The 24610-nt window shown below is 41.5% G+C and overlaps 1 protein-coding gene across 5 annotated transcripts in view; it reads right to left on the bottom strand.

Annotated features, from left to right (window-relative positions):
* CCSER2 (coiled-coil serine rich protein 2) overlaps nucleotides 1-24610 on the bottom strand; it is a 1462971-nt gene that overhangs the window by 826698 nt on the left and 611663 nt on the right. For all 5 annotated transcript variants that reach the window (XM_044056871.1, XM_044056872.1, XM_044056868.1 and 2 more), the window contains exon 6: nucleotides 2467-2659. In XM_044056871.1, the coding sequence (XP_043912806.1) occupies nucleotides 2467-2659 (193 nt within the window). The remainder of the gene's footprint in view (nucleotides 1-2466; nucleotides 2660-24610) is intronic.

Below are 24610 nucleotides of genomic sequence, written 5' to 3'. Positions count from 1 at the left end.
ACTTGAAAAAATGGGTAATTAACTGTAAAGGTGGGGAGCAGCAGCTGCTTTCATAATGTGAAATTAGGAGTGGGGAACATATACTGACATTTGGTTCACAGGAAAAGCAGGCTATAGCAATCTTATTTTCCAAAACATCTAAACTGTTATACAGTGTTGGTGGATTTATTTTTTATTTTTTCAAACAGTTCTGGTTTAGGGTCATTGACCCACTTGTGTTGGTATCTATAAATTTTATCCACTATGCAACAACAAACTATTCATTATTCAATAGGCAAACTAGGCAGTTAAACAAAAACGTAAGATTTTATTTATTTATATATTTAATTTGTTAATCGTGTAGTGTCCGGCTGGGCCCGAGGCCCGTTTTCAGCGGAGACCCGGAGAGAAAAGATCCAAAACAAATTACAACAGAAGTTACTTATTACATTAGAAGTTACTTATGAACATATGCAAGTTACAATTATAGGATATACAAAGGAAGGTTGGGAGGGTGGCCTAATGGTTAAGGTGTTTGCCTTTCAAGCACAAGGTGCAGGGTTTGAGTCTCACAAGGGATAATTGGCTAGGCTTAAAATGGCTCGCAAGGGCAGTTAGCTTAGTACTAACCCAACCCAACCAACCCATGGAAGAAGAATACAAATTTTAGCTTTTTACAGAAGTGTGAAAAAAAAGTTAGGCATCTTGAGAAAAATTATTCAGTAATTGTAGGTAATTGTCAAACATAGTAAGCAAATATCAGCAAAATATTTATCACTTATAGGCACTTGTCAGATATATCAAGCAATATCAGTTCTCCACACTTCATTCTTTTCTTTAATTTTTTTTGGGGAGAATGATTCAGTAGAGCCAGGAGATATTGAGAAAGGAAGATAGCAGGAGGCTGCAGATGTTTAGCCTGGGTTAGTACAGGAGCAGAGCATATGTTTAGAGAAATGTTCTTTTAGCATCTGTTTAAAAGTTAGTGTTACTGATGGTGAGAATATGTTGTGGAAGAGAGTTCCATTGCTTGGCTATGGAATGGGAGAAGAGGGAGATACCATAAGAGTTTTGGGCCTTACTAACTTTCAGCAATATTTTGTCAGCAGATCTAAGGGATGTTAGGTTACTATAGAGATGAACCAGATTTGATATTGCTGGGCAGTTGTCAGGTTTGTGTATGACTGTGTGGGCGGTAATTAGCTGACTTAGGGAGAGGAGATGAGGGAGCTAGAGCCAGTTTAGCTGAATTAATGCAGTACAGTGGTGGGCTCTATATGGTTGACTTGTACCAGCAGGATTCAAGGCTATTTAGGTAAGTTTTGCAAGGTTGGTAAATATTTGACAGCAATATAGAAGGGGAGATAATAGATGGGTCCGAACAGCAAAGTTCAGTCTTGGCCAGTGAGAAATGGTTTTGGTCTGTAGAGTGAACCCAGCTTGGCATGCACCTTTTGTATGGTTAGAGCAAGGTGTTTATCAAACCTAAGTCTGCTATCAATTGTAACATATTTTGCTTGTATACAAAGATCTTTCAATATACGTCTATGACTTTAGCAAGTGACTTCAACAATCAGGCAAGTCTGTAATCTAAAATGTACGCATCTCCTAGGAAGGCCACATTTGTTCTAATCAGAAGTTTTATTCAGCTATAAAAATGGCTCTTTGATAAAAAAAATACTGAAAAATTGGAAGACTAAATATAAACAATATAACTTACATTTAGTCAGTGATATGCTAATCCAACTTCCCATAAAAGTAGAATGCAGATCTCAACTGTAGCAGTCTGAAAGCCCTTAGAATCATGCAGACAATACAAACTAGGACAGGACATAAGGACTAACTAGCAACTGAATATCAAAGTAGTGTGTGCACCTCACCTCTGGGTTACCATCAAGTAAAAGTGAACAGGATAAGAGGATACGTCTAAAAACCCACCCAAAAAAAAAGTAAAAAAAGCTTCCTCTCCTTTCAGTGCTTGCTGGATTAGTTTGCATAGTAATTGGTCACGGATTGACTAATCTTGCTACTGACTTTAGAGTAGTACCAAGTCATGGACTAGCTAATCTAGCCACTGACTGTTACTCTATGCAGAGAGTGTGAATTCCTGTTAATAAAGAGCATGGTAGCTCACTTTTGGATGGTAAATTTCCTTCATTTTTCAATGGTAGATTTAAATAAATTAAACTAGTTGTACTTAACAGTGTTCTGTGGGTGGGGGAGATTTTTTTTAAGTCCCACTTTAATATTTTAAAATAAAATATTAAAACCATGTTATGTCAGCAGCCACTGGTTTTTGCAGAGCATTAAAGGGTTTATTGTGACTCAGACTTGGCCACCCTGGTCATTTTACCCACATGTGGTCACATGGATTAATAAGCTAAACTATTCCAAGCCCTTTCCATTATTGCTTAGTTTTTCATACAGCAAACTGAAAGGATTACAGTTTCTAAGTAAATGAAAATATTCACTTAAACATCAACCAACCTTCTGAAGCAGCCGTTTTAGCCTGAGTAATTGGGTTTTGACAGACGTACACTCCTGAATCATATGACACAGGGTCAGCTCATCCAAAGTGACAGTGTCCTCCTTCAGACTGAGTGACAACGAAACTCTTGGAGGCCGATAAGTGCTATATCCTTCAAAGTGACTACAGGATGAGGCAGGGTAAGAGAATGCTCTGAAAGACAACATCATGCTTGTTCACACCTTGTATTACCACTGTGTAATTCAATATAAACTGTGTTTACAAAATAAGGACATTATGTGTCCTATCACTTCGTCAGCATTAACTCCATTAATATTATACATAAAACTGTTGAGAAATTAGAACATGTCATATCCCACAGTTTACAGGTTTTCAAATATTTCACTGCATCTAATGAATCTGATTCAATAAAATTAGTTGTGATATATCTAATCCACAAAAAAAAAAAAGAATCACATCTAACCCAGTTAAAATTTTCTACTTTATACACTCAGGTCAGGATTAACAAACAAGTTTTTAACTAAAGATATGGCAAACTGAGATGCAGTGATATAGATTTCAGTGTCATGTTACGTGCTTCACAAAGGACAGCTGTATGACAGCAAGACATGCATGTAGAAGGTATGCATATCTGACTGCTGTCCATCTCAATTAAAATCAGTGAGGCATAAATCATGCTGTGGCAATAAACTTGTTCAAAACATGATGTAGCAGTGCACTGAAACTGCACAAAATCTGACTGTAAAATGGCAGAACTACAGAGGTTAACTACTAACAAAGAAAGTATTCTCAGCTTAGGTAGTAACTTCTGGAATATTCTTCCCATCATAATTCACACCTTGTAGCTGAAAATTATATCATGCAATAATTCTTTCTTTCAACATTTAAATGACAGTTTAGATTGCTATACCTCTAGCAAATTGTAACATTTCTAAGCAGGTTACTTGTCTTTTTCATATTCAGTAATTTTCCCTTAAACACACCAGTATTCTGTTCATACAGCATTTGTTATAACCTCGGTCAGAACCATTATGGTAGTCAGTCAAGCATTGCTCAAGAATAACTCCTGTTTACAGCATACAAAGATCAGCTATGCTTACTTACGTAGAACTGCAATACAACTCTCGTAGCATGAACATAGAACACAAATAATCGTTTTAGTCTAGCTTGTTTAGAAGCAATAGAATTCTACTGTTTATTCTCTTAACAGTTCTCCTTAGATAAATTTTACTTTACAAATTAAACTTTTATCTACTCAAGAAAATTTTACAGATCTAAGCCAGAGTTACATCACACAACCATCTAATTATTTCCAAATTAAAATCAACCCTGACAAGTAAATGAGAAGCGCACCTACCAACTTAAGTGCTACCGCTCACTCTATACATTTACACACGTACATACATACATATACAAATACATATGTACATGTAACACTGCCAGCCAGCTATCTGGAATTTTGTAAATAATTCTATGTCACTTGTGAATGTTGATATAATTTATACAGAACTGTATGTTGTGTACTGAGCTTCAAGAATGTAACCACAGGATACCCTTTTGGAACATAGAAAATTAACTTACAAAATTTCAAGAAAATAAGTTGAAATTAAGTGTTTTACGATTGTGCTATAAAAGTTAGTTTCAATGCAGCAAGGAGACAGGATGTCTAGAGCTAGAAGTTTTTTCTATTGTCTTGGAGAGTAGTAGTCACTAGGTTTAAAATGTAAAAAGTGTTTTATTGCTTTATGACTTCCTAGGAGCTGCACATCTGAGAAATATGTATTTTTAACACAGAGATGTTAAAATTCTGTTAGTTTCTGGTTTAGCTTGGGAACGAAAGTCAGGTGGCAAAAAGTGATGTCATCCAAGCTAACCCAGCAGTAATATTTGATATTAATTTAAGAACGCTCTCAGAGAGAGACTGCACATTTTGTATTTGACCTGGAAACATCCACTCATAGGCTCATAGACATGTGCTTGGCTAATGGCCCTGGAGCCTTAACAAGCATAGCCCACAGGATTACCCTGGCATCGTGCCACCCGACCTTAGTTCCCAGTGCGTCTGTTGAGTAGAGCCACTGGCGTGATCCCTGGGGTGAATTTTCTATTTCCCATCCACTCATCAAGATTTCTCTTGAAGAGGGCCAGTGAGGTGCTCAGTGTGACATGTACAGGAAATGTATTCCATAGCATGGGCAGTCTCTGGGTTATGAACCTGTCCCTACAGCTTGTTCTGTTGATTCAAACAAATAGCATTTCGGGAACCAACCAATAACCACAAAATAAATAATCCAGAAACGCAAAGTTGCAAACACTATAGTATCAACTGGAAAAAATAAGTCCGGGGTATCACAAAATAGTACTTTAATAAAAATGATTAAGCTCTTTCATCAACCATAATGTTGACTTCTTCAGAATACAATATTAATGCAATCAGTCCCTTAAATATCTTTACATTTTGACGCCATTATGTATTTGGCCAATGAATAACCAGTAAAACGTTATTTTATAATGATACCCTATCTAATCATCAAAACATTTAAATATCTGGTGAAATTATCAATAGTATCAAAAGGATATTTAAATGACACAAGCCCATTCCAAAAATTTACACACACTGTCAACAAGGATGGTATTGCATATTTAGACACCTACATAACCTATTCTACTATAGGGTTTAAATCTAAGATTTATAGAAAGAAAACCTTTAGTAACAATTACTTAGAATATAACAGCAACCATCCAAGGAAATTAATGTGTAACATTTTTAAAGGGCAGTGTATTAGAGCTGCAAGAATGACATCTAGTTACAGTGACATACTTTTAAAAATACAGTATATTAGCTCCTTATTCTTGGAGAGAGGATATCCTAAGGGTTTAATAGAGGATATAGCAAATTATGTCACCAAAGAATGGGGCAAAAAATATAAGCCCATATTAGTTAATTGGAATTGGCAGGTAGAGTCTAGGAAAGAACAAATTAATCATCCTCACTATAATAGAGCATGTACAGTGACGTTTGGACCTTATGCAGATAGAGTCAAGCATTTAATATGTGATAATTGGAACATTTTGAAGGCTGACGATGATATCAGCCACATTATAGAGGAAGTACCAAGCTTTGTGTACAAAATGGACAGGAATATTAAGTGCAATTTGGAGAGAAGTAATGATTATATAAGGAAACACAACAAATTAGGACACAAACGAAAGTGTGGAAATTGCAATTATTGTAAATATATATTAGAATTAGATAGTATTACACTTACTTGACAACTACAACAAAACTAAAGTTAAGTTTATATATGGAAATTGTAACACTACATATATAGTATATTTAGCTAAATGCATGGTTAAACAGAAAGAATGTTTAAGAACAGAATATATGAACACACATACAATATTAACAAGAGGGATGTTAACAATACCCTTTACAGACATACAGTTAGTAAAGAAGAAAATCATAGCTTTAAATTTGCCTTATTGGAACAAGTTTACAGCAATCCGAGGGGAGGCAATATTAAGGCTATATTAGGGGAGAAAAGTCAAGTGGCAGTTGCTATTAGACGCCACTACTTATCCCGTATTGAATGACAGCATACCTATCAAGCCTGTATTATTGGCACGTCTTTAAATTAGTGGCCTTAGGAGGGCATTGGTTGTATACATAACATATTTAGTACTATAGGTTTTAAATGTGATTTTTATTGTATTTAACATTTAAAGTATGTTTTACTAAGAATCGTGTTTTGATGATTAGATAGGGTATGACTTTAAAATAACGTTTTACTGGTTGCTCATTGACCAAATACATAAAGGCGCATACAAAAAACTTGACACCCTACATTGAGCTAAACCTTACCTGACTGACGACGCTTTACAAACTACCAACTCTACTGTTACCCGCCCTCCAATATGCTGCTTCAGTATTGGTCAACCTGCAAGCTGCCTAAATAACCATGCTAGAAAAATGTTATAACACTATAACTACATTTGCAGTTGATATGCCTTATACAGCAATCACTGCATGGCAATAAAATAGATAAACTGGCTAGGATTGTGTCACCATCTAATATTCCCACAACTAAAAACTGTTCACAGTCTAATTTTCCAGCATGAAAAAGGCCTACTGCTAAAAATATCTCCATCTAGGATTCTTTGCTCTACTGATACATTCTTACTGCACCTAATTAAATCAAACAATACCACAGGTGACTAACTATTCTTCTCATGATTCTATTTGCAATTCAATTCCCCTCTTCCTCAAATAAAGTGAAATCCTTCAAGCTACTACTGAAATAACACCAAAAGGTTTTGTGGCTTTGCTCATGCACCACAGCTGGTTAACTGTCAAATTATTCTTATCCACTTTATCTCATCCTACTCTGAAATGACCACTTGACCCATAATCCGTCTTATCCTGTCCTGTTATGTCCACTTTGCCACATACATTGCAACATACTCACCTCAACTTTACATTATTATGATCATTCACTTCACCACTGCACTATTATAATAAAATACTATGGGTTCAAACTTTTTGTCTAAACACCCATTCTTGCCCATCTTAGATTTTTTTCATATCATTGTATTGTCTGTATCATGATTATTTATTTATTTTATTTTACATTTGTTGACTGGGATAGTCCGATTGAATACTTGCCCATTTTCAGCGGAGGCCCATGGAGAAAAGCTCCATACATACATACATACAGAAAAACCGTTACATTAAACAACTTTACAGATACAATATATAGATACATAGGACACAGTCATTCATTTTGTAATATATAAATCTCATTTGTTATAGAGTAACAATTAGGAAGCAATGTAGGGGTGGCCAAAAGACCTCTTTAGCACATATTTACACTGCCAGAGTTAGTCAGGATTAGAGCAAGGACATAGCCATTGCCTTTTAAAGTACTGTTTTAGATTTTTTTGAATTGGGTTAGAACAGGTTCTGAAGTAAGCTCAGCAGGAAGAGAGTTCCATATTTTGCCAACAGAGCTGGCATATAGAGAGTCTCCAGATGAGTAGTTGCTTTTGAGGGTTTGGACTAGTAATTTGTTGGATGAGCGAAGTGCCTTGAGGTTGCTTTAAGGGGTAATAATTTTTGCAAGTATGAGTGCGTTTTCAGGTTGGCATAGAATTTTATGTACTACTATTAGCTGATAGTACTGAAGTCGGATAAGCAATTCTAGCCACCCTAGATTCTTTAGATTCAGACAGTGGTGTGTTCTGTATGCTGCTCCAATGGCAAATCTAGCACTATGATTAAAGCAGCTAGAGAGTTTATTAAGGTCAGAGTCTCTTGAGTTCGTGAAGAGAGGGGATGCATATAGGAAGGTGGAAAGTAGATGTCTACAGGCAATTACCGTCCTAGCTAGTGGAGTGAGGAAAGGTTTGATCTTGTATAGTGAGCCATGTTTTTTATTAACTTTTTTAATAGTTTGAGTAATATGTATATCAAACTTGAGGTTATTATCAACTGTTACACCTAAGAGTTTGGTACAGGGATCTGGGACAATGACAGTGCCATTGTTAGATTTTATAGTAAAGGTTGGAACGTATGTACATTGGCCATTCATGTATCAATGTTTTGTTTTCTCAATGTTGTATGCTCATTTTTTTCACTGCTGTATACTCAAATGATTCATCACCCTATTTATGCATATATTTATCTATTTTACTTTCTCTCTGCATCTTGAGAATCTTTTCTCCCCGGGCCTCCACTGAAAAAGCTTTTTCCACCCAGATGGACTTTCCTGGTAAAAGAAGTAGTAAACAGTAAATGCATAACAAACAACTTTAAATAACTGCTCAACTTCTAGCTATAATTCTACTCGACAACTTCTTTCAGTGGAAAACCTTTATTTATTGTTTTACCTAAATTCAGAAATGTTCTCTAATATCCTAATTGTCTTGCCAGCTGAACAGCTCTTTGCTCATACAGAAACTACTGCTTACCATAACAGTAGATATTTGAATGACTTACTATTGCAGTATCCCTATCTATATGGGTTATACTCTGCCAAGAATATAACAGCCAGTCAGCTTGCAAAGCTTCAGAGCATCTTCCACGTATCTGAATGTCAGGTAGCTCGAGCTGAGCTGACTAAAATACCAGTTTTGGTGCAGAACCCTTCAGAGCTTTCAGCCTGCAGAGAGAGGGAGGTAGAGCCCTGAAAGGACAAGGCAAGGAATAACAAAAAAATTAATGTCCACACCCTGGCAAAAAAAAAAACACATCAAAAAACAAGGGGGGTGGGGGACAGAATGGCTACTACAGCAGTGTTCATTTGAACATCTACTGTCAAGAAAATACTGTGTTCATTATGCTAACTAATGCAGTAGCCCTAGCTATATGGGTAGATTACCTTCGGGAGGTGTGAGGAAGAGAGTCCAGAAGCCTCTGCAGAATAGACCTAGCAATGCTTGACCTAGACCTAGAGAAGGAATCAAGCTTATATTGATTTATAAAAATGAGAACAAAGGACCAAATAGCAGCTTCTACAATACTTCTAGAATTCAATCCTTTCCAAAAAGCCATAGATGAAGCGAAGGCCCTGGTAGAGTGGGCCATTTATTTATTTTATTTTATTTATTTATTTCCAGTTTGATTACTGGGGAAGTCCAATGGGCCAGAACGTACCATTTTCAGTGGAGGCCCGGGGAGAAAAGCTCCAAAAGCAAAGCAAATACAATGTAAGTTACATTGTGTAAAAGGTAGTAATAAAATATATACATTTGTAATTACATTACATTACTAACTGTATCAATGTAATGTAATTACAAATGTATATATTTTATTACTACCTTTTACACAATGCAATGTAATTACATTGTGTAAAAGGTAGTAATAAAACATATACATTTGTAATTACATTACATTGATACAGTTAGTAAAATAGCAAATACACGCAGTATACTTCAAAAAACATCATTCAGGAAGTTAGATACAATAGATTTAGCAGTTTCCTTCAAGTAGCAGGTTTGACTGAGAGTAGATTAAAGTTTGATCAAGCAGTGATCGAGAGAGAAAAAAGAAGAAAAAAAAATAGTATTAGGGTAGAGTAAAGGGAAAGCATATAGAGGGGTTCAAGGGGAATTTATTTAGATTTATGTAGGATGTAAGCAGGTACACTTATGTTTAGAGGACAAGTAAGAGAAAAGTTGGATTTTGAAGGCTTCAGTGTTAGATGTTGTTCTAAGAGAAGAAGGGAGAGAGTTCCATTTCCTGCCAAGAGAGTAGGAGAGAAGGAGCTGGCCAGCAGGGCGATTGGGTTTGTGGATGGTGATTAAATTTTGGTGTTCAGATCTTAGAGATCTGTTTGGGGTGTATGGCGGAAGGATGTTTGCTAGGGCTGGGCATTTATCAGGGTAGAATATGAATTTGTGAGCAGTGGTTAGTTGGAGATAGTCTAGGTAGTTAGGGAGTTCTAGCCAGTTCAGAGTTTGTAGGGAAAGACAATGGTGAGAAGAGGTTTTAGATTTGGTAGCAAATTTAGAGATTTTATTATAGCAGATTTCGAGCTTAGTGGAGATGGAAGAAGACAGGTTAGTAAGGAGAGGGGCTCCATATAGCAGAGATGGTAGAAGAAAGGTAATTGCTAAGGAATGCCTAGCAGAGTTGGAGAGAAAGCAGTTGTTCTTATAGAGCATACCTAGCTTTTGGTGGGTTTTCTTTATGTTTTGTTGTATGTGGCTATCAAATTTGAGGTGCTCGTCTATAGTGATGCCAAGGAGTTTTGCAGATGGGACCACCTCTATGGTTGACTTGGTTTGGCTTATGATTTTAAATGCTGTTTTATCAAATGTGCAAGCCCTGGAGGGAGCAAAGAGAAGAATTTTAGATTTATTAGAGTTTAGAGAGAGATGATTTTGGTGCATCCAGTTCTCAGTAGTGGAAAAAGCTATTTGGGTTTTTGTCAGTAGTTCGGGAATGTTGGAGGCGGCGCAGACTAAGGTAGAATCATCTGCATATTGGATGACTGTTGTGTCTGGGATGGCAGAGTGAAGGTTATTTATGAAGATGTTGAAAAGCATGGGTCCAGGGATGGACCCCTGGGGAACACCAGTGGGTGTAGGTAAGAAGGAGGAGGTAGAGTTGTTCCATTTGACAGCTTGGGATCTGTCTGATAAGTAGCTAGAGAACCAGGATACAGTATCAGGGGAGAGATGAAGGTTTAATAGATGAAAGAGAAGGTGTTTGTGAGAGATGGTGTCAAAGGCTTTAGACAGATCTAGCAGTACAGTGGAAACTAGTAACCCAGAATCCCTGGCTTGATTGACTGTTTCTAAGAAGGATAGTAAGGCAGTAATGGTGCTGTGTCCAGGGCGGAAACCATGTTGGGTGGGTGTTAGGAGGTGGGTTATGGGTTAAGAAAGGCATGAGTTGGTGGTGGACGCATTTCTCTAGGATTTTAGATAAAGGTGAGTGTAGGGCAATTGGGTGGAAGTTGGAGATATTTGTGTTTTTGCCTCCTTTATGAAGTGGGAGAATGTAGGCTGATCTCCAAAGCATAGGAACATATGACTCTTTTAAAGATCTGTTAATTAAGATGTTGATAGGGAGAGCAATACCTTCGGCAGCACATTTAAGGAAAGAGGAGGGGATGTTATCAGGGGCATTAGAGCATGGCTTTAGTTTAGATAAGAGTCTTTTTATGAATATAGTTGAAACAGGTTTCAGCTGGAAACTGGGAGGACAGTTGGACGGGTTGTTGGGAGTAGGGGAAAGAGAGTTGGATGTATTATTGTTAGGGAAGGGATTTAGTAAGATTAGCTATAGATTCCGTAAAGAATTTGTTGAAGAGAGAGCTTAGATCTGAGTCAGTTTTACTAGGGTCTGGGCAAGGGTTATTCCTGGATCCTGGATGGAGAAGGGAATTAACTGATTTCCAGAACTGTTTGGGGTTCTTATTATGGTTGGACTGTAGTTTATAGTAGTATTTTTATTTTTTGTCCAGGGTGATTAGTTTTTTAGCTAGGTTGAGGAGTTGGGTGTATTGGAGCAGGGAAGAAGGGATTTTATTTTTCTGGTATAGCTTCCAAGATTTGTCCCTTTGATGCATGACTTGTTTTGTTTCTTTGGATAGCCAGGGGGCAGAGTTAGCTTTGACTCGTTTGTTTCTTGGAGGAGCTAGGGAGTTAAGAGTATTTAGGAAGAACTGTTCTACAGCTTTGTCTAGGGGAAGTGTATTTAGGGTCTGCCAGTTGGTATGTTTAAGAATGTTTGAGAAGATAGTTGGGTTGAAGTTGCTGAGATTATGAGTGTGGATGTAGTGGTGTAGATATTGGGTAGAGTTAGCGGAGCGGTGTATGAAAGTAGGGAGATGGTCACTGAAGGTGTCAGGGATAGTGCCTGAAAGAGTTATTTTGTTTGGATGAGAGACTAGGATCCAGTCAATGGTAGATCCTGGGGGATTTATTTTGTTAGGCCGGGTGGTTGAGTGGATTACTTGGGTGAGGTTAAAGAGGTTGATGAATTGGGAGGGGGAAGGAGAGTTGATTTTGTTCCAATCAATGTTAACGTCGCCTAGAATGTAGGTTTCAAATTTGATTTCAGTTGAGGCCCAGTAAAGAATATTTTCAAGGGTTGTTATGTTGTCACCTGGGGATATATAAAGGGAGATAATGCAGATGTTTTTATGTTTATTTAGTCGAAGGAGACTGGCTGTAAGTTCAGCGTTTTTAAATTCAGGAGTTGGAATTTGTAGAGGGATCAGGGAGAGAAGGTTAGAGAAAATTATTGCAGAGCCTCCACCTTTTTTATTTGATCGGTCAGTTCTGTGGATTTGGAAACCAGGAGGTAAGATTTCAGAGTTGGTGATGTGGGGTTTTAGCCAGGTTTCAGAGATGGCTAAGATGTCTGGTTGGTTGTGGCAAATCCAAGCATGAAGATGGTGAATTTTGTTATTTAGGCTCTGAGCACTGATAGAGAAGAGCTTAAGGGGGTTAGGAGAGGAAGTGGTAGAAGAAGTGGGAGGGGGACTATGTTTTATTCCAGAGGGACAGAAAGGGATTGGGGAGAAGTTGTTAGTGGTGAGGCAGGGGCCAGGGTTTGGATGAATATCGCCACATAAGACGAGGTCATTATTGGTAGTAACTCTTTGTCTTTTGTGTTTAAGAAGTAAGAGGCTGTTAGAGGGAGGGAGGATTTTCAGAGTGAGAGTTTTTGGTGTGGTGAGGCTTTTGGGATGGAAAAGGTACAGTGTTTTGGGAGGAATAAGAGTGGAAGATATGTTGTTGTAGTGGGTAGATAGAGAAGGTTGTGAATGAGTACAAGGGTTGGTTTGTGTAGGAGGTAGAGAAAAGGGTATTTTGTGAGAGTAGGAAGTAGCAAAATATAGGGGAATGAGAAGTACAAGTAGTAATGATGGGACATCGATATTATGAAGGATTTTGGAAGGCATGTTTGGCAAGCAGAGGTGGAAGAGACTGATGTAGTGGAGTTGAGTGGAGCTGAAATAATTTTGTTATGGTGAGTGTAGCGAAAGGTAATACCCTTAGATAATCATTTGGAAATACTCTGTTTCGACACAGGATGTCCCTTCTTATTATCTTCAAAAGAAATGAACGACTGATTTGAGATCTGAAAGATGTGGTTCTGTCATGATAGTACCAGAGTTGTCTGTAGACATCATGGTATGGAGTATACTTTTCCCCTCATTTTTAAGTTCAGGAAAAAAATGGAAGATGGACAGTTTGGCTTAAAGTAAACTCTGATACCACCTTAGGCATAAAAGAAAGATCAGCTCTCAAAGAAACCCTGCCATGATGGAAAATGAGATAGTGTTGACTCTTTATAAGAGCTTGCAACTCAGATGCCCTTCTTGCAGCGGTCAGAGCAATCAGTAAAAACTGCTTTCCATCTTAAGAACTCAAGTCAGACAGATGAGCAGGTTCAAATGGAGCAAGTGTTAGATTCTCCAACACAAATTTAACATCCCAAGGAGAAGCCACCTGTTTTCTTGGAGGTATTTTATGCAAAAACACTTTCAAGAACATTGTGACATGAGACTGCACTGAAAGAGTAGGATCCATGGGCAGATATAATGAAAAGATTGACAAATGAACCTTGACAAAAGAATGACAGGATAGCAACTCATACATATTGTAGAACCAGAGATCAAACAGCTCTGAATGGGTGCTAGTTATGTTGTTGTCAAAACTAGAAGACATTTGCCATTTGCTAATGTAAGATTTTCTACTAGCAGGCTTTCTTGTCTCCATTAGTACCTGCTGCACATACTCTGTAAACTGGTGCCTAAAAGGAATTAAGACCCTGCCATCCAGGCAGTCAACTGACATTGATCAATGTTGGGGTACATCAAGCGCTCCTGTTCTTCTATAAGTAGATCCAGTCTGTGAGAAAGAATGTGGTAAAAGGAGAAAGTACAGTTGTGTACACTTACCATAAGTGTAAATATTCAAGTGTATTCGCTGTTGCAGCCATCACACTTCGGTTATCCTGCCAGGCATAGCCCTCAGTCAGCCCAAATACCAGAGGCTTAGTATTTATGCGTCAGTTGCTGTCGCTCCAGGACTGATGTCAGGATGTCAGTGGTATAAAATCAGGCAGACGATGCCTTTACATCAGTAATTCTTGCCCCAACTGTCAGAAGCCTCCAAATAGGGAGCTAGGTTATGGTGGAAGACCACCACTAGTAGAAAGTAAATACCAACAATTCCCTGTATGGAGAGAGGAAGGGATAGAAAGAGAGACAAGGAAGATGGAGGGGGGAAAACAGGACTGCAACAGCAAATACGTTCCAACATCTACATTTATAGTAAGTGTACACAACTGTACCATGTTCTTTGTGTCTCATTGTTGCAGTCATCACACTTGGGTTGATTCCCAAAGCTGAAGAAAAAGGGTGGAGGCAGTCAAGAAGCCTGGGGCTGGCTAGGATGCCCTGCAAGACTGCGGTGGCAAAGTCTACCCTGGATTTGGAGAAGACAGGCAGGTGGTAATGCTTGGTGAAGGTATGAACAGAAGTTCAAGTTGCAGCCTCCAGGATGTCCCTGGTGGGGACCCCTCTGAGAAAAGCTGCAAAAGTGGAGGTTGCCCTGGTGTAATGTGTCCTGACCCCCTTTAGGGGTGGTTTCCCGTGCTGTTTGTAGCAGAAATTAATGCAATGTGCTATCCATTTGGAAATTGTTTGGATAAGGCCTTACCCTCTGCCCCTGCTGAGAAGCTGACTAGCAATTGGTCAGTTTTTCTAAACGATTTGGTCCTATCCAGATAGAATCTGAGCTGTCTGTGCACATCTAGAGAGTGCAGAATCCTTTCCCCCTTGTTTTGTGGGCTAGGGAAAAAGGTGGGCAAATGAATGGATTGGTTGAGAGCCACGCTAGACACCACTTTAGGTATGAAGGAGGGGATATTCCTGAGGGAGACCCTGTCAGCGTGAAAAATGATGAAGGGTTCTACAGCCATGAGTGCCTGTAGCTCTGAAACTCTTCTAGCTGAAGTGATGGCTAGAAGCAAAGCTGTTTTCCAAGAGAGGAATTTTAACTCTGCTGAAGCTGCAGTTTCAAAGGGGGGGTTGAGTGAGCTTTTCCAACACAATGTTAAGGTCCCATGCTGGGGTTGGAGCTCTTCTGGGTGGCCTTAAGTTGTTAGCCCCTCTTAGGAACTGTTTGATGACAGAGTGTGAGAAGAGAGGTGGCTCTGTGCTGAAATAAGCAGAGATGGCAGAGGCATGAATTTTAATAGAAAAGAAGGCTAGACCCCTGTGTAGTAGGTCTGGAGAGGTAGGGGGGCTGTGCTGTTTCGGCTCTTATCCTGGATCCAGGTGCAAAACCTTTTCCACTTGTCAGCATAGGATTTTCTAGTGCTGGAGCATCTGGCCTCACGTATCACATCTAGAACCTGTTTGCTTAGGCTGGCAGTTTGAGAAGTGGCAAGGGAATAAGCCAGGCTGCCAGGTTTAGGGTCTGCAATTGGAGATGCATGAATTCTCCATTCTTCTGGGTCAGGAGTGTAGGGATCTGAGAGAGGTGCAATGGTGGCAGGGGTGATAGGCTGCGCAGCAATGGGTACCAGTGCTGGCGTGGCCAGTCTGGGGCAATCAGGATTGCCCTTGGTTTTTCCTCCCTTATTTCGAGCAATACCCTTGAAATGAGTCGTAGAGGGGGAAATGCATAGACCAAGAGGTTTACCCACTGGAAGGATAGAGCATCCACTTTCCAGGCCTTGGTGTGAGGTTCCCTGGTGCAGAATTTGCTAAGCTGATGATTGGAGTGGGAGGCAAAGAGATACACCTTCGGAGTGCCCTATTTCTGGGTTACAAGGGTGACGGTTCTGTGGTCTAGCTGCCACTCATGTGGGTCTAGCAGGTTTCTGCTTAAGTTGTCTGCCAGAGAGTTTAGGGATCCTGGCAGGAATTGTGCTAGTAGGTGCAGTTGCATGGCTGAGGCTGTGTGCCAAAGGGTCATGGCGAGCCTGCAGAGAGGATGAGAGTGAGTTCCTCCATGCTGGTTGATATACCACATCACTGTGGTGCTGTCTGTTTTGATCAGTAGAGGCCCCGGGGAGAGAAGGGGTCTGAAAGCTGTCAGGGCATGCTGAAGAGCTAGCATCTCTTTTTGGTTGATGTGCAGATGTATTTGATTTGGGCTCCAATGGCCCTGAATGCACCTGCCGCCAGGTGTGCACCCCAGGCATATTCTGATGCATCTGTGGTGATGGTCTGGGCAGCGTGGGGTTGTGAGAAGGGAAGTCCCTTGTTGTGGTCGCATGCTGCTGCCACCAAAGAAAATCTTTTCTTAGACAAGGTATCATTGGTATGATAGTTTCCAGGTCTTGAGAGTTTTGACACCAAAGGCTTTTTAGGTACCATTGTAGTTTCCTCACATGCAGTCTGGCATATGGAATGAGTAGAAGGCAGGAGGCCATGAACCCTAGAGCTTGCAGGATTTTCCTTGTGGATAACTGGGTTCTGGTGGCTAGCTGACAGAAGTAGCCTGTCAGGTAGGCTTGTTTTTCTGGAGTAAGGAATGCCATCTGGAATGTTGTGTCCAGGATTGCTCCCAGGAATACAATTTTTTCAGTGGGTACTAGTTTTGATTTCTTTTTGTTGACAGTGTACCCCAGGGAGGTCAGTAGGTCCTTTACAAAGGTCAGGTGTAACAGCTTTTCCTGACTGTCTGCCTGAATCAGGCAATCGTCTAAGTAGGGGTAAATTTGAATATTCCTTTGCCTGCAAAAAAAGCAATGGCAGGAGCCAGGCATTTCGTGAAAACTCTGGGAGCAGTGGATAAGCCAAAGGGAAGCACAGAGAAGTGAAAGTGCAGTGATCCTGCCCTGAAACATAGATATTTCCTGCAAGATTCCCTGATTGGGATGTGTAGGTATGCTTCTTTTACATCTACGGTGGCTATCCAAAAAAAAAAACAAACTAAGAACCAACAATAAGACAAAACCTCTGTTGAAGCACACGAAAGGAGAATAGTTTCACAGTAACCACACACATACAGGATTGAATGCTTTCATAAGGTTATAACAAAACTTCATCAGAATCTAGGGTGGCTAACCAAGCATCCTTGGAAAGCATAGGAAGAAGCTGCTGGAGGGTGAGCATTTTGAATTTTGGCATCACCAGGAAGGTGTTTAGAATGGATAGGTCGAGGACTGGGCGCAAGGTGCCCTCTATTCTGGGTACCAAGAAGAATCTGGAATAAAAACCTTGGCCTATCTGGTCTGCAGGAACATGTTGCATTTTCCTCATGGAGAGCAGGGAAAGGACATGCTTTTTGGCCTCTGCCAACTGGCTTGGAGGAAGATCTGGGAACCCTTTTGGGGTTGGTAGAGTATGGAAATAAAATTTGTATCCCTGGGACACTATTTTGAGGACCCAGCGATCATTGGTGATAGAGGCCCAGTTGTTGCATGGAAGGATAGTTTTCCTCCTAGGTGAACAAGCAAGTGGGAAGAGGTAAGGGGTGGAGGTGTAAAGTCATTGTGAGTTCTTACCATAAGGGGGTGGCTTAGCACTCCCTGTTTTTGAAGAGGAAGAACTCCATTGCTTAGATCTCTGCATTTCCTGGGGCTGCTGTCTGTGGGGTCTGCTTCCCCTGGGTCTGGGCTGAGCTGGCCTGGAGGGGGGGCCAGAAAGGACCAGTGCTTGGAGGGGCAATGCCTACTGAACCTCTGAGGCTGGACCTGTAAAAAGTCATTAAATGTCTGCACAGATTTAGCTTTTTATTCCACCTTTTTTAAGACCTCTTCTGCCTTGGTGCCAAACAAATTGTCTTTGTTCAATGGTGTGTCCAATAATTTTGATTTGAAATGGTCTGGCAAGGTCTGTTCCTTAAGCTAAGCATGCCTTCTAAGGACAGAACCAGTGACTGCTGCTCTGCAAGACGCTTCTAGGGTGTCAAGCCACATTGCAAGGAGTGCTTAGTAACTTGGTTTGCAGAATGCATAAGCTCTTGTAATTCTTTATTTTCTGCACAAACAGGAAAGGAAGATATTTTTTGTTTGAGGAGTTCCATGGTATGCTGCTGATATTTCAGCATGTGGAACTGACAATTTAGTGCTCTATTAGCAACAGTAGTAAAGGTGTACACTTTTTTACCCCATCTGTCTAAAGCTCATGAATCCCTGTCTGAGGGGGTGGGATTCTTAGCGGAGGTTGCTTTAATTCCCTTAGGTCCTTGAGAGATGACTTCTGGGTCAGCAGTAGGATTTTTGAAAAGAAATTTGTGAGAATTAGGGACTCTGTAGTACCTGTCAGGTTTCGCGGGAGCAGGAGGAAGGTTGTCAGGAGTCAAACTGGATTCCATGAAAACATCAACAACATCCAGGACAAGAGGAATGGCTAAAGGTCTGTGCTGTGATATATCTAAGAATTCCCTGAGTCTCTTTTTTGACTGAGGATAGTCCTGACATTCCCAATGGAAATGCTCCCTTAAAGTATGAAGGGTTTCACCAAAAGAAAAATCTTCTGGTGGAGAGGCAGAAAGAATGGATTCCTCTGCATCAGCATCCTCATAGGCAGGGAGGGGTTGTGTGCCTTTATATTCGGAAGCATCAGAGTTATGAGACTCTTGTTCAGATAAAACTACTGGGGACAAGTCTCTTTTTCTTTTGGAAGGGGTAGCCCAGCTTCCCCTAATAGGTTCACAGGTAGGTACTAGGCTATCTGCCCAAAGGCATTTATAAGCCTAGCCGGAATGTGTTGATTTTCGCCACCCCCTTAGATTAGTTCCCTGTGCCTCTGTCCAGCAGAGCCACTGAAGTGATCCCGGGGTAAACTTCCTGTTTCCCATCCACTCGTCAAGGTTTCTCTTGAAGTGTGTTAGTGAGGAACTCTGCCTAATGTAGATTGGAATCTTGTTCCACAGCATGGGAAGTCTATGGGACAGGAATCTATCCCTCCAGCACGTCCTATTTATTGTTGTGGTGAGGTTTAGATCCCTAGAGCATGTGGCTTGAGGGGATATAGTTTTCTTTAGGTGGAGCATGTCCATCAATTCTGGGTTGGACATGTATGTCAGGCAGAGATCACCTCTGAGTAGGCGGTATGCAACCGAGTAGAGCAAGAGTTTCTTCAATTGAGCTGCATAGGGCATCTGTTTGAGGCCAGTGATCCTCTTTGTGAGGTACTTCTGTGGTCTTTCCAGCTGTTGAGGTGTCTTGTAAGGTACATCCCAAATGGGGCGTTGTACTCTATGATGGGTCTGATGAGTGATGCGTAGGGGGGCACAATGACCTCTTTTCATCTGGATGCAAACCCTTTTGTGATAAGGTGGGCCACATAGAAGCATTTTCTAACCACTTTGGCAATGTGTTTTTTAAAGGAGAGATTATTATCTGCTTGGGTCCCCAGATCCCTTATTTTGTCTTCTGTATTTAGGGGGCTACCACCTATGTGGCAATTTATGGGTACTTTTTTTTCCCAAATGGGATGACTATGCAATTTTTGGCATTTAGCTTGAGGCCATGTTTTTGATACCAGGTATCTGTCTCAGTGAGACCCTTTTGGAGGATGTCTGTGTCAGCCGGAGAGTCAATTATAGCCCCTAGTTTGCAGTCGTCTGTGAACTTGGTCAGCCATAGTCCTCCTGTGCTTGCCTGTACCTCTGAGAAGTATATGTCAAACAGGAGGGGTCCTAGGACTGAGCCCTGGGGAATGCCACTTGTAGGAGATTTAGAGTCAGACCTAGCTCCCGCAACTCTTACCATGTGGGTTCTGTCCATGAGCCAGTTGGCAACCCATCTTATGACGCAAGGGTTTATGTTCAGGCTGGTAAGCTTGTATATAATACCAAAATGGGGAATGGTGTCGAAGGCCTTTGCGAGGTCTAGGTAAGCTGTGTGAACCACCTTTCCCTCGTCTATAGCTTTGGTAACTGTCTCAAAGAAGTCCACCGGGGTTAGGAGGCATGACCTGCCCTTAACAAAGCCGAACTGGGTAGGGTCCAGTGTTTGGAGGTGGCCAATGTCTCTGTTAATGAGATCCATGATGATGCGCTCCATAGCATTGCAGACCAAGCTAGTCAGGCTTATAGGGCGTTAGTTCCCGGGTTCTGTTGTGGCTCCACCTTTGTGGAGTAGAATAACTGTTGCTGTGCGCCACTCTATGGCAAGTAGCCTGTGGAGAGGCTGAGTTTAAACAGTGTGTTTAGGTGAGGGGTTAGTACATCTTTGAGCTCATGTAGGGCGCAGCCTGGGACGCCGTCCGGTCCCATTAATGCTGTGTCTTTGGCTTTGGAGAGGTCTGTTTTAACCTGAATGTCTGTGATTTCAGGGGCACTACATTCTTCTGGTATGGTTATGGGCCCCTTTTGGGGTGAGAGGGGGGGGGTGAAGTTTGCATTGAACCTGTCAGCTAGGATGTTGGTGATATCGGTCGGTTCAGTGTATTTTGTGCCATTCTGCACGAACTCCGAGCAGATCTGGGAATTAGATTCTTGACATAGCTGAAGAATGTCTTCTGGTTATCTTTGGAGTCCTTGGCAATTTTTCTTTCGAAGCTAGTCTTGGATGATTTAATGAGGGATCGTAGTTTCTTGCTGATACTGATCAGGGATGTCTTCCCCTCTTGGGAGATTATTCTTTTCTGTACTAATTTCCTCCTTCTATTGCATAGCTTGCTTATGGCAGGGGTCCACCAGACTGGTTTCTTTTTCTTGGACGAGTGTGTCTTGGTTTTGCTTGGGATAGCATGATCCCTGCATTCTTGTAGGTGCTGTAGAGTGCATTAGGAAAGGATTTTGCAGCTTGGGCAGTGTTATCCTTTAGCATGGGGGATTTGAAACTTTCCACCTCGGTCTTAAGTAACGTGAAGTTTGCTTTTGAAAAGTTTTTCACTGTGATTTCGTTGACCGGGGGTGGGGGCAGAATGTGGATATCCAGAGTGATTAGTTTATGGTCAGATCTAACCAATGAGGGGTGGTGGAACACTGGTCGCCCATGTTGGTGATGACCAGGTCCAATATGTTGTCACCTCTGGTGGGGGTGTTGACCAGTTGATCCAGGGTGTTTGAGTTTATAAATTCTAGGAAATGTTGGGCAAGGGAGTTAGTACTTAAGTAGTTCTCCCAGTTAATGTTTGGGTAATTGAAATCACACAATATCAGGGTGTTTGGTAGGACCTTTATGCTTCCCAGTGTTTCCAGAAATGCAGAATGGGGGTCTTGGGACATGGTGGGTGATCTGTAGTAAGACACAATTTGAATTGCAGTTCTGCCCATTGTTAGTTGTACATGGATGATCTCGGACGCATCGTGCTGTGTCACTAACCTGGAGGTGTGGTATCCTTGATGAATATGGATATGCTCCCGTCTTTTGTATTTCGGTCCGGGTTTTGTGGCCAAAATGTATGGTATGAGTTGTAGTCTGGTAGGGCTGGGGTGCTCTCTGGAGCCTTAAACCAGGTTTCTGTTACTGCACATATATCGATTTTCTCCATATTAAGGAGTGCTTCGAGTGTGTGCATTTTGTGGTTTAGACTTCTGCCATTGAGTAGGATTACCCTCAGTTTTTTGTTACTTGTGCTATTTACGGCGGTGGGTTTGTCTTTTGAGCCTTGCCTAAAAAGGCACTAATAAGCATAATAAGGTCTTCCGCCATTTTAAGCATTTGAGATTGAGGCAAGGAAGCAGGCGCCTGAGCTTGGGTCATTTTTTTTGGGTGTAGTTCGAACCCTGGGCCTTAGAAACTCGGTAGTTTTAGAAAGAAATGAAATTGCGAAAGAAGTCGTTGGTTTGTGTCGCATATCAGTAGTGCGAAGTACTTCTTCAGAAGCTGGTGCCTGCTCAGTGGCTCTGGACCCATCTGAGGTAGAGACATCAGCAGGACCCTTAGTCGAAGAAGAGTCTCGTGGCATATTGGACTCCGAAAGGGTCTCGGTAGCGACCTGTGAATCCACAGAAGTGGGCATCAGGGGCTGTGAAAGCACCTCAATGAAGACCGGAGAACTGACGACTAGCTTAACGAAAGTGTCGTCGGCCGTTTTGAACCTGTGCGGTCTGTATCTGACTTTATCTTTACGTTTTTTCGGAAGATCGGTAGTCGGATGGCTTACAGAAGCCATATCGGAATTCGAGGACTAACAGCAAAAATATCTAGGTACAATAAGGGAACGACGATGTATAGTTCTGGCATTGAACAAAGTACAAAAGCGACAGCAAGGGATGTCGTGGTCAGGGCCTAAACAGGTGATGCAGTAAGAATGGAAGTCTCGGTGTGGTATTTGCTTTCCACAGGCGAGACAATTGTTAACTTTTTCTGACATGGGTTAGAGCAAGAAAAATAGTTCCCCAATGGGGTACTTAGCTTTAGAAGACTTCAACTTCAATTCGGAATCGAAAACTCAGGTAGCGGCCGACCGGCACTCTTGCGAACTCCTTCTGCTTCAGGCTCCTTGGCAAGAAAGACTGATGTAATGGTGTCAGCTGCCTGATTTTATACCACTGATGTCCTGACATCAGGCCTGGAGCAACAGCAACCGAAGCAGAAATACTAAACCTCTGGTATTCGGGCCGACTGAGGGCTACCCCTGGCGGGATAACCCAAGTGTGATGACTGCAACAGTAAAACATGAACATCCACTGTTGCCTGGGCCAGAAGGGAGTCGCTTCTTAATCTTCAGAAGTACCCTGGATATTAGTGGAAAGGGTAGAAAGGCATACAGGCACATTCTCGTCCAAAGAAAAGAAAAGGCATCTGTCTTCTAGGCTTTCTTCCTTGGAGTCCTCTCTGAACAATTAACTGCCACTGACTGTTCAGAGAGGATTCAAAGATGTCTACCTGAGGAACCCTCCACAGATGGATAAAATGTTGGAAGCCCCCCCCCACAATCTAGTTTCCATTCATGAGGGTCTGCTCTGGTTCTACTCAGTATGCCTGCCACACAATTTTACTCTGATGGAATGGTGGATGCTTTCAGAGCAAAGCTGTGCTGTGAATCTATATTCCAAGCTAACCTGGCTAGTCTGCAAAGAGGCTATGATCTGGTTCCTCCTTGCTTGTTTATGTACCACATGACTGTGGTATTATCTGTGACCACTTGAAGAGGACCCGGGAACCAAAGATGGCTTTCAGAGTTTTATGCCTTGATCAGGGCAAACATCTGCACTGCACAAAGGTTGCACATCTGCAGAGCTTAATAACGACAAACTGATAGCGATTCTGTCACTTCTCTCCAAAATATTAGAAAAATGCATACACCACCAAAACACACATATAGAAACACAAAACACACACCTACATTCGCGGAGGCTCTCAATAAAAACCTGCCCAAGCATCAGGGACATCCAAAGCATAAACGCAAGCAAACTCCACCCCCAACACAACCCAAATGACACATAGCCCACAAACTCAGTGTGCCACTCAACCACAGCCCATAAGGCATAACAACGTACCCAACATTTTAGTCATAGGTGACTCTATAGTCAGGCACACTGATGTTCCACTCACTAGACTAAACAAGGAGAAAGTTACTGTCAGCTGCCTGTCAGGTGCCAGGATCTGCCACATAACGCATGCACTCAGGTCACTCCACAATAAGTACAAATATGACACTGTCATTGTCCATGTTGGTGTGAATGACCTGAGACGTACCTCCCTGGACTACATGAAAAGAGACACGGAGGAGCTCTCCAATCTTGTATCCCAGGCAGGTATGACCCTAACCCTGAGTAGCATCCTGCTATCACCCAGAATGATACCACAGTATAAGGACAAAATGATTGACTTCAACAATTGGCTAAGCTTCTGGTGTTATTCTAAGGGGATCCAGTATTTGTCTGCCTGGGACGACATGATTGACAGACCACGATGCTTTGCAAGAGATGGCCTGCACCTGTCGCCCTTAGGATTCCGGATACTGGCTAAGGCTCTTGCCACCCCTATAGTGCCTTTTTTAGGCAAGGTTCAAATGACAAATTCACCACCGTAACAGGTGCAAGCAAGCAAAATCTGAGGGTAATGCTACTCAATGCTAGAAGTCTAAACCTCAAAATGCACTCACTCGAGGCACTCCTTAAAATGGAGAACATTGACATCTGTGCAGTGAAAGAGACCTGGTTCAATGCTCCAGAGAGCACCACTGCATTACCAGGCTACAATTCATACCACACCTTTCAGCCACCTAACCCAGAATGAAGCACTAAAGGTGGAGGCGTGTCCATATTCATTAAGGATATCCACACCTCCAGGCTAGATGCACAGCATAATGCATCCGAGATTATCCAAGTGCAACTAACTCTGGGCAAGACCGCAATCCAAATTGTAGTTTGCTACAGACCCCCCACCATGCCCCAGGATTCACACTCCTCATTTCTTGATACACTGGCAAGTATTAGGGTACAACCCAACACCCTAATAATGGGCGATTTCAACTACCCCACCATTAACTGGGAAAACTACTCATGTACCAACTATGTTGCTCAACGTTTTCTAGAATTCATAAATTCCAATGCCTTAGATCAACTTATTCACACCCCCACCAGGGGCAGCAATATCCTAGTCCTGGTCATTACCAACATGGGAAACCGGTGTTCCACACCAGAGGTCAATTCCTCATTGGTCAAATCCGACCACAAGCTAATCAGCCTAGATATCCACATCCCACCCCCACCCCCACCCCCAATTAGGGAAACCATCGTAAAAAACTTCTCCAAAGCCAA

Source organism: Protopterus annectens, chromosome 14.part0 (assembly GCF_019279795.1).
Source record: "Protopterus annectens isolate FY-2018-M chromosome 14.part0, PAN1.0, whole genome shotgun sequence".
Lineage (NCBI taxonomy): Eukaryota > Metazoa > Chordata > Ceratodontiformes > Protopteridae > Protopterus > Protopterus annectens.
Note: the sequence above shows the minus strand (reverse complement) of the source record. Positions and strands in the feature narration are given on the sequence as shown.